This window comes from Anguilla anguilla, chromosome 8, assembly GCF_013347855.1.
Source record: "Anguilla anguilla isolate fAngAng1 chromosome 8, fAngAng1.pri, whole genome shotgun sequence".
NCBI classification, from domain to species: domain Eukaryota; kingdom Metazoa; phylum Chordata; class Actinopteri; order Anguilliformes; family Anguillidae; genus Anguilla; species Anguilla anguilla.
The window spans coordinates 52992425-53008700 of NC_049208.1; the positions used below are offsets into that span (position 1 = coordinate 52992425).

At 48.9% G+C, this 16276-nt stretch overlaps 1 protein-coding gene across 9 annotated transcripts in view; it reads left to right on the forward strand.

Annotated features, from left to right (window-relative positions):
• LOC118232950 (ras/Rap GTPase-activating protein SynGAP-like) overlaps nucleotides 1–16276 on the forward strand; it is a 122558-nt gene that overhangs the window by 95240 nt on the left and 11042 nt on the right. For 6 of the 9 annotated variants that reach the window (XR_004766429.1, XM_035428215.1, XM_035428213.1 and 3 more), the window contains 3 exons: nucleotides 496–666; nucleotides 2104–2315; nucleotides 10422–10494. Coding sequence is in view for 7 of the 9 variants with exons in the window: in XM_035428215.1 (XP_035284106.1) it covers nucleotides 496–666; nucleotides 2104–2315; nucleotides 10422–10494 (456 nt within the window). In the remaining 2 variants the exon portion in view is untranslated. Of the gene's footprint in view, nucleotides 1–495; nucleotides 667–2103; nucleotides 2316–10421; nucleotides 10495–13264; nucleotides 13327–16276 lie in introns of all 9 variants that reach the window. The other 3 variants (XR_004766428.1, XM_035428214.1, XM_035428216.1) reach the window with 1 other exon arrangement.

Sequence of the window (16276 nt, forward strand, 5' to 3'; positions counted from 1 at the left end):
GTGAAATATACCGTTTTCACAGCGAGGCTTGCCTGGTGAAGGTGCGCTGTCATGCTCCGGTCGTGTTCCCCCGGTTAATCTATTTTTGTCGGCCATTTTGGGTGTGTTTCTAATGCGTGACGAAGCAGCGGGTCGTGTTTTGGGATCTAATCTGCTGGGCTGCACCACTGTTTTGCTTTCGGGTTTACAGGAAATGCTAGGGATGATTACACAGGGTCTGCAGTACGCAGGACAGTGTGAACGGATGGGAACACTGTGCCGTAGGTGGTGATGTCTGTCATTCTTAAAATACGGAAGCAAGGCATCTTGGTCCATGGGATAGTCACAGATGCTTTAGACCCATCAGATACTCAGCTCCTAATTCTTATGGCAGAATAAGTGCGTGAATATGGACTTAATCATGGAAAACAATGTTGGCTCTGACATGGATTTTCCTTGACGTCTGTCCCCTCCCCCCACCAATACCCAATCCCCCCCCCCCCCCTCGAACGACAGGGCTCCTCCCCCTCCACCCTGAACCCACCCACGGCGGCTAACGAGCGGACCGTGGCGTGGGTGTCCAACATGCCCCACCTCTCGGCGGACATCGAGAGCTGCCGCCCGGACCGCGAGGACTTCAAGCTGAAGGAGTACTCCAAGAGCATGGACGAGTCGCGGCTGGACAGGGTCAGTGCCGCCCGCCGTCCCCTCGCCTGTCCCGCGCGGTTCTGGTCTCGGTGACGGGCGGAGAAATCTCAACAGCGCACGAGCAGCGAAAGAGAGACAGTGATTGGAGATAGTGATAACAGATAGCGATAAGATACAGTGACAGAGTTAGCGATTAGAGATATCGATGAGATAACTATTAGAGATAGCAATAAGAGACAATGATAAGAGATAGCGATAAGAGATAGTGATTAGAGATAGCGATAAGCGATAACTATAAGAGATAGCAATTAGCGATAGCGATAAGATGGCATTGGTCATTCCACTAATTGAATTAGCGAGTCTTTGGCCTTTTTTTTTTTTTTTAGTTTAAATATATATTTTTTCTGGCTTTTTCAGATTTATTGGACTGGACCATGTAGAGAGACAGGAAGGAAGGGGTAGCGAAAGGGGCAGGAGAGACAGGATATGATTCAAATGGTGCGGCCTGTAATGAGGAGGTGGTCAGTGCTCTACGGTCTGTGCCACGAGTCGCCTTACTAGTACTCAGACCTGAGTGGTCCCTCATTCCTGGCTGCCGTTCTGCTCTTAATCAATGTGTACCAACTGTCCTGCTGTCATGATGAGATCAAGGGAATGTGTGGCCTGCAGACACAGTGGCATCGGGGACTGATAATAATTAATAATTCTCACTCTGCTATCACTAGTAATTTATGCTGTAATTACAATGTCATTGAATTACATTTTGTTCATGCTGTTTTAATTCAGTTGTTAATGTAGTTTGCGTTGCTTTAACGTTGTAAATATCGGTTAATTTTATTGACTGTGTGGGCCGTCTTTGCCCACCAAGGGACTGGTGTTGGCTGGAAGTACGGGCACTGTGCATCGGACAGCGCGTTAGCAAGCGTCAGTGTTTTCTGTGCTTGTCCCTCACAAATAAACCCATAAATGAAGTCAATGAATAAATAAATGAAGCCTGGTAAGTTGGCTTGATTGATGGGGGAGCAGGGCGGTGCCGATTGGGCTGGATGGCTCGAACGATAGCATGCTCAGCGGTGGATTTTCTGTGAATCAGAATTCACAATTGAGCAACTTCCCTCTGCCTCCCTCTCTTTCTGTCCTCTGTCTCTGTCTGTCAATCTTCCCCTCATCCCTCTCTCTCTCCCTCTCTTTCACTCTCTCTCTTTCGCTCTCCCTCCTCACTCCATTTCTTTCTCTCTCCCTTCTTTTCTTGCACCCTCTCTTTCCTCTTACCTCCCTCCCTCTTTCTCTCCGTCCTTCCATCTCTCTCATCCTCCTTCCGCCTTCCTTCTCTCTCTCCCTCCCTACTTTTGTCTTACCCTCCCTCCTCTCTCTCTTCCTCCTCTGTCTCTCCCTCTTTCTCTCCCTGCCTCCCACCCTCCTCTCTCTCTCTCTCTCTCTCTCTCTCTCTGTCCCCCCCCCCCCCCCCCCCCTCAGGTGCGGGAGTACGAGGAGGAGATCCACTCCCTGAAGGAGCGGCTGATGATGTCACACCGCAAGCTGGACGAGTACGAGCGACGCCTGATGAGTCAGGAGCAGCAGACCAGCAAGATCCTGCTGCAGTACCAGAACCGGCTGGAGGACAGCGAGCGCAGGCTCCGGCAGCAGCAGGTGGAGAAGGACTCCCAGATCAAAGGGATAATCAACAGGTAATCCCAAACGAAGGGGGGGGGGGGGGGGGGGCTCTCTTCCACCTGAGCCAAGCAGACTGACTCCGCGCACACGCACCCTGTGTGTTCTTTATTCATTCCCCCCCAAAACAAAGCCTAACTTCCTGCTGGTCGACTTTCATGCACCAGCCGCTTCCTGGTTTCCGACCAATCACGGGTCTTCATTTTTGACTGTGTGAAATTCAGCAAAGACGGGGGGGGGGGGGGGGGAGGAATTCGGTTTTACGTCTCCAGGCCATCTGACGACCTCTGTTCACTTGGCGATAAAGAATAACAACAGACAATAAATGGGCAGAAGGTGGAGTGGAGTGACCCATTACCCTTATTAATTACTTCATTGATAAATTGATTAAACAGGCTACATTGTGCAGTGCCTGCTGAAACCCAAGCCTTTTCTTTTTTTAGGCTGTCTTTATAAAAGGTGCACTTTATGAAAGGCTGTCTTTATGAAAGCAGTAAGTGCGGGGTCCCAGTGCTTTCCCACCTCAGTAGTTAACTTTCCGGGTGCCATCTTGTCAACCTTCTCAAAAGACTCATCACGCAAAGTGTGTTCATTTAGGATTTTTTTTTAAGGTTTTGTTGTGACTTGTGTTCGGATAATTTTTCGTGGAGCCTAGAAGGATGTATGTGTTTACAACCCTTTATTTGGGCTGTGGGTTCAAATAGCTGCCTAGACATTTATTTTAATTTATTTTGGTGACAATTCAGTGACACACCCAGTGTTTTATTTGGAAAGGTTTATTTCAAAAGCAGATGAGATTCATCAAATTTTACATTGGTGCACTTGCTACCTATTAAACGTAGAGCAATAGACATATGACTATACGCTGCTTGTCCAATATACAGTCTGGGACCGTGCGTCTGTGGTGATATGGTGCAAATATGACCATCAGCGGTGCATTTTCACGACGTGTTTCTGTGAAATGAACGCATCGGGCGCTGAGAAATTCAGCTCGATGCCAGAAGCACGCACCTCTTCCCACGCATACCTCGCACAGCAATAATCCACGAGTCCTCCCTTAACAGAACTGTGAGGAATGGCGAAATAAAATTGGAGACAGTTTCGGATCTTTGATCTGATTGGTTGTCGTGCCGCGTTCTCCTGTCCTTCCGGTCGCTTCGCTGCCTTGCGGATACGAAGAGTCGACTGAACGGGAGGCGATTGCAAATTCGCTCCTCGTCGGAGAACGTGTGGCTTCACCCTTAGGCTGGAAACATATGCACGTGCCCGGCGGACACTTCGAGCTACGCAAAATCGACTCCGCGCGTCGTCGCGATGTAAAATGTTCGTCACCTGCAGTTCTTAACGCGACGCAAGCGTGAGCTGCAGTGTCAGGCGTGGCAGCGAGGGGGCGCCACAGCAGGTAACAACGGGATGGAGCTGCCTTCTTGGATTTGCGCTGTCTTCCGCTCAGTCTTTCAGTACTGTCCTACATCGCCCCCTTGTGGCCGTTTGCAGCACGTCAGCCCCGGCGGTGTCGCTATCCCTAGTCGCCATGACTACGCGCGACCTTGGGCCAAAGCAATATCAGTCGCGTGGTCGGCGTCGGCAGGTACCCCGCCGTGTCTGACGTACACCGTTAAAAAAACGTGCTGCGACCTTAGCGAGAATCTGTTATTCCACAATTTTGACAGCAACGTAAGATGCACACTTTTAGTACTGTTCTGGAGCGCTGTTCTGGAGCGCTGTTCTGGAGCGCTGTACTGAAGCGCGCTCTGTCGGGTTGCTCCAGCGCCGCGTTCGTGTCCTGCGGCGCGATCGATGGGAAGGACCAAGCTTCCGTCCGGTTCGCGGTCTGAGCGGCCATTTTAAGTCGTGGGAAACGGATTCGAAAACCGCCGTTGGGTGACTGGCCCAGGATAAAGCTGTTAAAGGTTTGAAGAGACGCCTTCGGCGCCGTGACGAGAAGTCCAGTTTCATTTTATTTTGTACTTTGATTCGCGGGCGAGAGGCGTCGGTGAGATGAACCCGCCGTCGGAACAGACCTCCGCGTTGGAGCGCGGTTGCCGCGGTAACCGAGCCTCCGCTTCTTCGCGGTCTCGGCTTTAGTTTTTTTTCTTTTCTTTTCTTTTTTTCTTTTCTTTCTCCTGCAGGGGGAAAAGAAACGAGGTGGGTTTTTTTTTTCTTTTCTTTCTTTTTTTTTCATCAAGCGCCGAGAGTGCAGTGAGAGAAGTGACTCACGGTTTGGAGCCCGTCTCTCCCCGCGGCTAAAAGGAGACGCCGCCCGCGGTTCTCCAACGCTCGTCTTATTGCTCTGGGGAAAAAAAAGGCCGCGAGAACGACGCAAGAAGAACACGGAAAACTCCCGCTTGTTCAGCGGTCGTGCTGCGACTGTGTGAGTGTGTGCGTGTGTGTGTGTGTGTGTGTGTGAGTGTGTGCGTGTGTGTGTGTGTGCGACTGTGTGAGTGTGTGTGCGTGTGTGTGTGTGCGTGTGTGTGTGTGTGTGTGAGTGAGTGTGTGTGCGTGTGCGTGTGTGAGTGTGTGTGTGAGTGTGTGTGTGTGTGTGTGTGTGTGTGTGTGTGTGCGTGTGTGTGTGTGTGTGTGTGTGTGTGTGTGTGTGTGTGTGTGTGTGTATGTGTGTGAGTGTGTGTGTGTGTGTGCATGTGTGTGTGTGTGCGTGTGTGTGTGTGTGTGTGTAAAAGCACGATGAATAAAGCGCTTGGCAGTGGGGTCACTGCTGCAGAATCCGCACAGATTGGTGCCTGATACTTGGCCTGTGTACGTGCAGCCTGTGGCTGTGTGTGTGCTAGCAGTATTCCAGAGAACACACACACACACACACACACACTCACTCACACAGATGCATACATAAACACATACAAACACGCATACACTCTCACACACACACACACACGCACACACTCACACAGATGCATACATAAACACAGACAAACACGCATACGCTCTCTCACACACACACACACACACGCTCACACAGAAACACACACACACACGCACGCTCACACACATCTGACAAATACCAATGACAGCTAGACAGACAGGTGCATTCTGGGACTCTTCGTGGGATGACACCGCTGCCTTAAACCGCACTGGGGTGGAAGTGCATTCGTAGAAGCGATGCATTCTGCATTTACTGGTTTATTTATGACAGAATTCTCAGTAACCCCCCCCCCCCTTCCCCCCTCACCTCCTATTGACATAAAACCACTTTGCCAGGATTACAGCGCCAGAGCAGCCATTTTGAAGGCATAATTTCGCGTTGAAGCTGAACGAAACGTTCGTTTTTTTCCCCGCGTGTGCGACGGGTGAACACTGTGTGAACCTTAGCCGTTAGGAGCTGAGAGAAGGGTGAGTGTGTGTGTGTGTGTGTGTGTGTGTGTGTGTGTGTGAGTGTGTGTGAGTGTGAGTGTGTGTGAGTGTGTGTCGCGCGGCTGTTGATGGAGAGCTCCGCTTTATCTGGACTGTGCTGCCATCCTCTGTTTTTTGTTTTTTTTTTCCTTTCTTTCCTTTTCCATCCACCACTCGCAGTTGAGGGGCACTCAGTAACCATGGCAACAAGGGCAAAGCCGGCTGCTTTGAGGTGCCGAGCGCGCGGTAGCTTCCAGGATCCGTGTCCATGGCAACCATTCTCGTAATCACGGGACGCACCACCCACCGCCCCCAATCCCTCCCCCCCCCTCAGCACAGGCGTGCCTGTCCTGGGATGAACCCATCTTTTACTCCCCAAATCGCAGCACCCGCAACGCCTCAAAGACTCATGGGAAATTTTCTGCAGAGGTTTTTTTTTTTTTTCTCCCCACTTTTTTGCTGCACTCTAGAAGCAACATTTATTTATTCATTTATTTATTTATTTTTTCCAAAAACCAGAATCGCGGCAATCGAAGGGTTTCAAACCAACAACCCGCTGGTGAGGCGCAGCGGATGGCCTGCGATCCCATAACCTCTCGCTGTCAAATCCGTAACACTAGCCTGTGTATATATTCTGTCTGTCAGTGAATATTGTACAGGTATCAGGAGGTGTCGAACCATGTTTGTATGTGGCAAGAGGCGTGTTTCCGGCACGCCGTAACGTGTGTGAGGAAGTGAAGCAGTTCATGAATGTTAAATGCTTTTCTGCGCTGTGGGGTGATGTGTTCATATAAATGACTTGTATTCGTGCATATAAGCTCACGCACTCACTCGTGCACACACACACTCACACGCATGTGCGCACTTACGCGCACACACATAGTAGCTAATATATGTAGTAGTTGCCTGAACAATACATTTTATTTTATTATTGCTTTGTCTTGAATTAGAAGTTATGGACTTAACTGTTAATAATATAATTGGTGCAATATTAATTTATTTATGCTGAAGTGCATTGGGGTTGTCTTTTATCTCCTATTATATAGCATTTGTGTATGAAAGTGACTGAAAAGTATATTTGACATACACGTTATCAGAAATGATTTTAAAATATATGAGTTTATTGTTTTGTATGTTTAAGGTGAGCTTGACTAGGCTGCCAGTTGTGGGTTTTTTAGAAGTCATTTGGGAACTGCTCTCTAGGTTTCACTTGCCCTCAGTGCCCTTGTAAAGCTGTGCTTCTCTGCCACACCGGGTCTAAGGTTCGAGAACCAGCTGTGATACAGAATTTCCAGAATGTTCCCAGTAGCACTTTACTTTACTGTTTGGGGGGTCACTTCTGTTTCAGTTCCAGAAACAAACTGAAATTTGGTTAATGAATCGGAAAATAAACTGTCATAAATATTCTATCTGGATTTCTCACTTAACTGTTTGAATTTAAATTAGTTCCATGCGTTTGTTGACCTGAAATGGAGTCGACCCCAGCTCTTTAAAAAAAAACGGGTTAACCTTTTATGTTTCTAACCTTTGACCTCTATGACAGCGGATGCAAAATTCTGCAGCCAGCTCCTGATCTGGTCCGATTCCCGGCTGTGGAGTTATAACTGTTTTCTAGCGGTAACACGGCAACACGGCACGGTAACGGTAACACGGCACGGTAACAGTAACATGGCAACACAGCACGGTAACGGTAACACGGCAACACAGCACAGTAACGGCAACACAGCACTCCAGTAAAAGTGTTGCTCAAGCTTTTTTTTTTTTCCTTCTACATTTCTTTGGTCATGTGATGCTGTGATGCGTTTATGACACTGTCATTGGTTTTGAAATATTGCTGCGTCGCGTGGAAAAAAAAAATGTCTCTTTGTATTTTGGATTCTTTACTTCCTTTAACTTGTGAAAGAACACGTGACTGTAAACCTATTACTGGAATAAAACACGCAAATACGAACGTTTGAAAACCTCACCTGTGGACTTATTTTTTATTACCAATGTTATATATCAACACGGCGAATGCAACATGTTGTGAATCACTGAACCGCGACAGTGAAGGTATTGTTTTGATTTTAGTGATTTGAAATGAAAAACAATGCGGTTTATATTTAAAAAAAAAAAAAATTATTGTAATGATGCCATCGACTAAACTAGCGACCTGAGGTTTTCGACTTCCTGTATCCGGCATTAGAGATCGTGAAAAACGTGTGTGACATCACCCACCTTCAGTCACCTGATGGTGGTGCTCTGGCATGCAGTTTACAGCACCCAGTGTTATTTTTGGGCATTTCTGTTGATTGACACAATCAACCAGTAACAGTAATAAATAACAGATAGGGAGTCTATAGCATGCTGGCATACAGTGGGGTTACAGATATGCCTTTCAAACTGCCGTTTACATGAAGCGTGGACGGTTAATGATTGGTCAAAATGAAGCGGCAGTTAAGCCATTCCCTGCACCCCGGTTGTATTGAACACACGTCGATGTGGCTGCATCCTCACAACTAGACATTCGGCAAAAATTAAATGGAGAAAAAAAGGGTTAAAGTGTTGATTGTGCTAAGCCCTGTCTTTGAATTGACAGTTCAGTAAATTGCTGCAGGAACATCATTTATTTTCGATCTTAGATATTATTCTACACATTTTTTTTTTCCACTTCCTACATATTTCTTTGGTTAAAGAAAGAAAGTGGGGAAATGTCTGTTCCTGTCCGCTATCCCATCCTCTAAATTTGATTGGTCAGGTTGCATGAGGGGCCTCTGATGTCACTCAAAGAGTCTACGAGTCAGCAAGCCCCGCCCCCCAATCCCCCCCCCGTGGCAGCATGAGTCAGCAAGCCCCGCCCCCTCTGCTAGCGTGCCGTGCCGAGGCAGTTTGAGGTGCGGACGCGGGAAACGGTCTCAAAAGCCGCTACCGCTCCCCAGCGGGAGTCGCCCTGAGGGGGCCGTAGCACGGATGACTGAACATACGCACGAAACAACCACCCCCCCCCCCCCTTTTCCCAAAATGGCAGTGGGACCCCCTGTGAACAGAACGGCAGCAGAGAGGGTAATGATCTGGATACACTCTGTTCGGCTGGTTGATTTTGAGGATGCCATCGCGGGGGGGGCTGCCAACATCTGAAAAGCAGAAGAAGAAAAAAACAGATCTAAAAATGGAAACTCTCAAATCCGGTCCCTGGAGAAAAGAGGATTTCAGTTTCCATGAAATTCTATTTCTGTTCCATTCCAGGGTGGTGTGACGCACATGCGCTAATTTTGGATTAGCCAAGGCTAATCCAGACATTTTCCACCATATCGGAGGCACGGTTGATCTCACGTGTCACAAGCCCCGCCCCCTCTCTGTGACAGCGTCAGTCAGCAAGCCCCACCCACTCTCTGTACCTGCATCAGTCAGGAAGTCCAGCCCTTCAGGCTGCGTTAACTGGGTACCTCCCAATCTTTCTGTATGGGAGGAATCTTACACTAATGGAATAGTCAGCCTAGCCATTGTATTAACCTATCTCTCTCTCTTTCCCTCTCTTTCTCTCTTCCTCTTCCTCCCCTCTCCCACTCTCTCCCTCTCCCCCCCCCCCCCTCCCTCTCTCCCTCAGTGAGAGCCAGTGTGGTTTGGGATGGAATAGGATGGGATGGTTTTGGATGGGATGTGATGGGATGGTTTGGGATGGGATGATATGTGATGGTTTGGGATGGTATGGGATGGACGGGGTGGTTTGGGATGGTTTGCCATGGGATGGGATAGAATGGTATGGGATGGTATGGGATGGGGTGGTTTGGGATGGTATGGGATGGGATGGTTTTGGATGGGATGGTTTGGGATGGTATGGGATGGATGGTTTGGGATGGGATGGGATGGTTTGGGATGGGATCGGATGGTTTGGGATGGTATGGAATGGGATGGTTTGGGATGGGATGGGATATGTGATGGTTTGGGATGGGATCGGATGGTTTAGGATGGTATGAAATGGGATGGTTTGGGATGGGATGGGATGATATGTGATGGTTTGGGATGGTTTGGGATGAGATGGTTTAGGATGGTTTTGGATGGTATGGGATGGGGTGGTTTGGGATGGTTTGGGATGGGATGGTTTGGGATGGTTTGCGATGGGATGGTTTGGGATGGGATGGGATGGTATGGGATGGTTTGGGGTGGGATGGGATAGTTTGGGATGGTTCGGGATGGGATGGGGTGGTTTGGGCTGGGATAGGATGATATGTGATGGGTTGGGATGGTATGGGATGGGATGGGATGGAATGGGATGGTTTGGGATGGGATGGGATGATATATGATGGTTTGGGATGGTATGGGATGAGATGGTTTAGGATGGTTTTGGATGGTATGGGATGGTTTGGGATGGTATGTGATGGGATGGTTTGGGATGAGATGGTTTAGGATGGTTTTGGATGGGATGGGATGGGATGGGATGGAATGGGGTGGTTTGGGATGGGATGGTTTGCGGTGGGATAGTTTGGGATGGTTCGGGATGGGATGGGATGGTTTGGGATAGTTTGGGATGGTTCGGGATGGTATGGGATGGTTTGGGGTGGGATGGGATAGTTTGGGATGGTTCGGGATGGGATGGGATGGTTTGGGATAGTTTGGGATGGTTCGGGATGGTATGGGATGGTTTGGGATGGGATAGTTTGGGATGGTTCGGGATGGGATGGGATGGGATGGTTTGGGATGGGATAGTTTGGGATGGTTTGGGATGGTTTGGGATGGGATGGTTTGGGATGGGATGTTGGTGTATCGGTGCTAACCCCCGTCTCTCCTGATCCTAGGCTAATGGCTGTGGAAGACGAGCTCAGAGGGAGTGGCATGCCTGAAATCAAGCCCAGAATGTTCGCTGATCAGGTCTGTCCTCCTGTCTGTCCGTCTCCCTGTCTCTCCGTGCCCGTCTGTCTCCGTCCTTCTCTCGCCGTGTTCGTAAATATTGTTTTCAGAGAGCTTCTGCTGCGTCTGCTACCTCTTTCTGTCAGTGCGACTGCCCGCGTGCGTGTGTGAGATTGTCTGTCTCGTCTTTTCCGAACCACCCAGAACCGTCTCCCTGTCCCTGTCTGTCTGTCTGTGCGTCCACCCACCCGTCTGTCTGCGTTTGGGTGTGCACGTGCCTCTCCTCTTAGATGATCTGATTGGACCGCTTCCAAGATCAGGCTCCTCCTCTTCCCCCCCCTCCCAAGGCCTGTGCCATTGGGTCCTGAATGAGCTGCTTGGCCTCATTTTCCCATCATCCATCTCGGGGCCCCACCCCCCTCTTCGGGCTCCGCCCCTTTCAGTGCCAGGCCCTCCCTGGCCTCGTTGGCATGGCTGAACCGCTGCCGGCGTGTGGCGAGAGTCAGCGCCACATCAAAGGGACTTTACCCCCCCCCCCCCGACCCAAAAATGGGCGGGATTAAATCCATCTCCTTGCCACCTTCGCTGCCAGACAGCCAGGATATGTGGGATCGCATCCGGATCACTGATGTGGAGCAAAAGGGGTGGGATTGGAGGTGTGGCCAGTGCTTCCACGATGTGGGCATGACCCCAGGCAGAAGCTACTTCCTCTTTGGTCGTCGTGCCACTGCGGGGGAGAGGGGGGGTTAAAGGTCACACACTACATCACTAAAAAGAAAAGATTGTAGTCCAGACAGAGGCTGACGTGGTCTCTTGATTCATGTGTGCCTTTCTTGTAATGATTTTGTCTGTCCTTTCCACAACCTGGATTTAAAAATATTGTTCATATGTATAGTATATTATATATGAGTATATTTTTTAAGCTTGACATAGAAAGATTCCCTAAGAGTCAACAACGAGTGTGGTGTGAGGAGGAGTGTGTTTACTGAGCTACAGCTACACAAGTGCACATGCTTCTGTGAGTATGTACCTGTGTGTGTGTGTGTGTGTGTGTGTGTGTGTTAGAGGGAGCGAGAGAGAGAGAGACTGTGCATATCCAGACTAACACCCGACTACTGTACGCAACTCCACCGTATAATCTTCAGGTCTGTCTTTTTTTAAAAGATCTCTATTTGCACAGAGATCTAGAGTCCACATCTAGAAGTTGTTGCTGAGCAATTCATTAGTTTCTTATTATTTTTCAGTTATTTTGCCGCTCGTAATTCAGATTTTTGAGCCGCGATGCTTTCATATCATTCTGAAAACACAGAAAATCTTACTGAATATTGCCGTGAGTAGGTGAGGACATTCTGCTCACGATAAAATGCTCTCTGAAGGAGAAAACCACACTGCATCCTGGGAGATGTAGCCAGGTGTGTGTTAGAACATCGGCAGGGTGTCGTCTGCTGTTTAGGCCTGTGAGCTTTGGTCTTGCTGTCCTTTAAGTCTGTTCGTTCTGTGTACGCCCTGCAAATTCAGACCCCGACCACCCCCGTGTCTCATTGCATTCTCTGGTTCTGCGTCTGTTTTATGTCATATGATCGAATGTGTCGGCGTGCCTTTTCATTTCATATTTTGAAAATGCAAGTGTTTCTGTTTTGACGTGTCTGTGAGCTCGGGTTGGTTTTTCAATGTGTCTCTGAGTTTGGTTTGTTTTATATGCGTCTGTGAGTTTGGTTGGTTTTATATTTGTCTGTGAGTTTGGTTGGTTTTATATTTGTCTGTCAGTTTGGGTTGTTTTTTTATGTGTCTGTGTTTGGTTTGTTTTATATGTGTCTGTGAGTTTGTTTTGTTTTTTATGTGTCTGTGAGTTTGTTTTGTTTTTTATGTTGTTGATACAGTTGCTGAGTTTGTTTTTTATGTGTCTGTGAGTTTGGTTTTATATGTGCCTGTGAGTTTGATTTGGTTTTCTACATGTCTGTGAGTTTGGTTTTATATGTGTCTGTGAGCTGGGTTTCTGTTTTGAATCGTCAGTTTTACTTGTTCGTTTGCGTCTTAGTTGACTGTTTCTCTGTCTTCCCCTCATGCTCTCGCTCTCTTTCTCTCTTTCTCTCTCTGCTGGTGTTTGCACATATCCCTGTCCCTCTCTCTCCCTCTCTCCCTGTCTCTCTCTCTGTCACTCTCTCTCTCTGTCTGTTACCCGAGAGAACGCTCCATGTGCGATCGCCCGCCCGCGTCCGTGCAGCCTCACCTCGGCATGTCTTTATCACCATGACCTCTGACCCTTGACCTCTGACACCTCTGACCAGAGAGAGAGAGACTGAGGGGGAACCATCCGACCACAGTGTTCTTAAGCAGCAGAGCATGCGGACTGCATGCGCTCGAGGGGAGGGTGGGGGGTCGGGGGGAAACGCCCGCTTTCCGCACCACTCGTCACGTGACACCCTCAGCCTCATTTCCCCCCCGGCCCCTCCCCCTTTCCTTGGCATGGCTGCTTTCTGATTGGCCGGTAGGCCGGCTGTGTGTGTGTGTCGGGGTGGGGGGGGGGGGGGGGGGGGGGGGGGGGGAGCTGCGGCATGGTCGTGATGCTACGGCTGCATTCTTTAGTGAGCGTGTGCGGCTTCTCTTAGCGTCCTGTGCGTGCGTTTCGTGTGCGTGAGCGTGCTTACCGCTGGGTTATTTAACAACCCGCACACCACCACCACCCCCCCCCCCCTCCACTGTTCCCATGTCTTCTCCTGCACAGACACACACACCCCCGTCCCTCTTGTCTTTCCTCTTTGTGTTTACGAGATACGGTGATTTCTCTTAGGGGAGGCCTCAGTCCATCCTAGTGCAGCCCCGCTTCGCACCCGTCCCATCCCGAATACAAAGGTAATACCCCAATCAGTCCATCTGTGATCCCCCCCCCACCATGCCGCCGCAAGCTCAACGCACACACGCAGCCATGTCTGTCACACCCCACACACCCCCCCACCCCCCCTGCCACACACCGACTCTCGCTCACACACCCAACCGACCCATGACTGACTGACCCACCGAACGAACAAACAACCGACTCTTACCCACACTCGCGCCCGACCGACTCTCGACTGACCGACCAACCGACCAATCGACTGGCCTAGCCAGCAGACCGGACCGGGACATTTTTTCTAGCTCTCGTTTCTGTCCTGTGAAGCTGCTGAATCGATCTTTGTGAAAAGTAATCGACCGCTCTACTTCGTTTTTTAAGCTACTTTTAATTTCTTTATTTATTTATTTTTGGGGTATTTTTTTCTATGGTAGCGTACCTTTATTGGCTTCACGGTATACCCAAATTGCGGAACCTGTGAGCACGTTTATTTTTGCGTCTGTCAATCTGGAGCCAAAATATTTAATTTAAATAATTCTCGGAAGATTCCGGATCGACTGCGGCCTGGGGGGGTGGGGTGAGAAGGGGCGGAGCCAGGACTGTCGAAGTGGGCGGGACACGGGAAAAGAGGGCCCTGACTGACACACTGACTCCTATACAGACGGACAGATGCGGAGGCTTCCCATAATGCTTTGCAGTTAAGCTAGTGTCTCTCAGACATCAGTGGTACTCCAGTGTGTAGTTTTTTTTTTGAGTATGTTTTGTTGTTCTTAATTTCAGTTATTATTCTTTTTTGTTAGCTCAACAACGTTTAAAAGTACTTGCTATGCAAGCTCTCCATCTGTCTTCCATCCTTCTGTTTCTTTCCATTTGAAATAAATTTTGGCGTTAAAAATGAGGTGGGGGCTGGGGGGGGCAGGTTAAATAAACTTTGCGATGTCCTCCAGTACACATTCTTTCCTTTGAAACTGTCTCACACACACATACACACCTGCATGCGCGCACACACACGCACACACTCGCGCAAACATAGACACATAATGCAGACACGTTCTAAAATGTGCACTGACGAGCAGACAGAAAGACAGGAACAGAGATTGGGTCAAAAAATATAGACGCATGTGGACACACACACACGCACACACACACATACGCACACACACACATGCACGCACGCACACTTGACAGATACAACTGGGCCCTCTGCGACTGAAAGTACTGTCTTCTCGTAGACTAAATGACTGACTGACCGAACTCAATGTACACATGTGCACTCCCAAACCGACACAATCACACACACATAATCACATGCACACAATGACACACACACAATCACCCTCAATCACACACATACACACACACGCACGCATGCACACCCACACACACACCCACAACTCCCCTGTCGTTATGCCTTATTTATTGAAATCTGAGCTCACTTCTCTGAACACAAACCATTTAATTAACCCCCAGCATCTCCAAAGAGACACATATCTCCTCCAATCAGCCGTAGCCCTCTTCCTTCAGTACACTGTGTGGCCTGTCGGGTGTAAAATATTCCCCGGCTCTCCTGTAGTACTGTGTGGCCTGTTGGGTGTAAAATAGTCACTGGCTCTCCTGTAGTACTGTGTGTGGTCTGTCGGGTGTAAAATATTCCCCGGCTCTCCTGTAGTACTGTGTGGCCTGTCGGGCGTAAAATAGTCACTGGCTCTCCTGTAGTACTGTGTGGCCTGTCGGGCGTAAAATAGTCACTGGCTCTCCTGTAGTACTGTGTGTGGACTGTAGGGTGTAAAATAGTCACCGGCTCTCCTGTAGTACTGTGCGGCCTGTCGAGTGTAAAATAGTCACTGGCTCTTCTGTAGTACTGTGTGTGGACTGTAGGGTGTGAAATAGTCACTGACTGTCCTGTAGTACTGTGTGCAGGTGTAGGGTGTAAGATAGTCACTGGCTCTCCTGTAGTACTGTGTGTGGGTTTGCGGTCTAAAATAGCCACTGGCTCTCCTGTAGTACTGTGCGGCCTGTCGAGTGTAAAATAGTCACAGGCTCTCCTGTAGTACTGTGTGGACTGTAGGGTGTAAAATAGTCATTGGCTCTCCTGTACGGGCCTGGTTGTTCTTTTGGGAGTATGCCTTTTAATGAGATTTATTTTGGCTTTTGTGGATGAGATTTTTTCAATTTAAGCTTTTTTTTAAAGTCACTTGATCTTTTAAATGTTTTGGAGAGATTTTTTCACGCGGCGCACGGCGGCACGGAGGTTGGGAGGCGCAGGCGTACGGGGACATTCTGGAACGTTATTGTAAATGGTTTATCTTTCGATAGGCAGCGGCGTACGCCGCTTGGTGCTGCTGACGGTGAGTGGTTCGGCTAAACAAGGTTCTCCAGATTTAACCGGATCTTAATTCCCTGGGCTTTAGCCTAAGCCCAGGTAAGGTGAATTATGGGAAATCTCCGTATCCAAAACACCATTCCTTCCCCTCATCCTACCGGGACTGCATGTTTACTCTGTTTTCTGTGTGTGTGTGTGTGTGTGTGAGTGAGTGAATGAGTGTTTGTGTGTGTGTGTGTGTGTGAGCGTGTGTTTGTGTGTGTGTGTGAGTGAGTGTTTGTGTGTGTGTGTGTCTGATGCCTGTGTCCCCGTATACAAGTATTTCACAGTGTGAATGTAATCCATTTCTGTATGTGTGTGTTCGTGTGCATGCGTGCATGCGTGCATGTGTGTGTGTGTGTGTTTGTGTATGTGTATTTGTGAGAGTGTGTGGATGTTTGTGTGAGTGTGTGTGTGTGTGTCTGATGCCTGTCTCCCAGCATTCCAATATTTGTATTTCTAGAATGTGAATTTCTGTATGTGTGTGTGTTTGTGTGCATGCGTGCATGCATGTGTGTGTGTGTGCCTGTGTGTGTGTGTCTCTGTGTGTGTGTTTTGTGTGTGCATCGCATTAAAAATTTGAAGTGAAATTCTGTCTGTGATAAATGGAC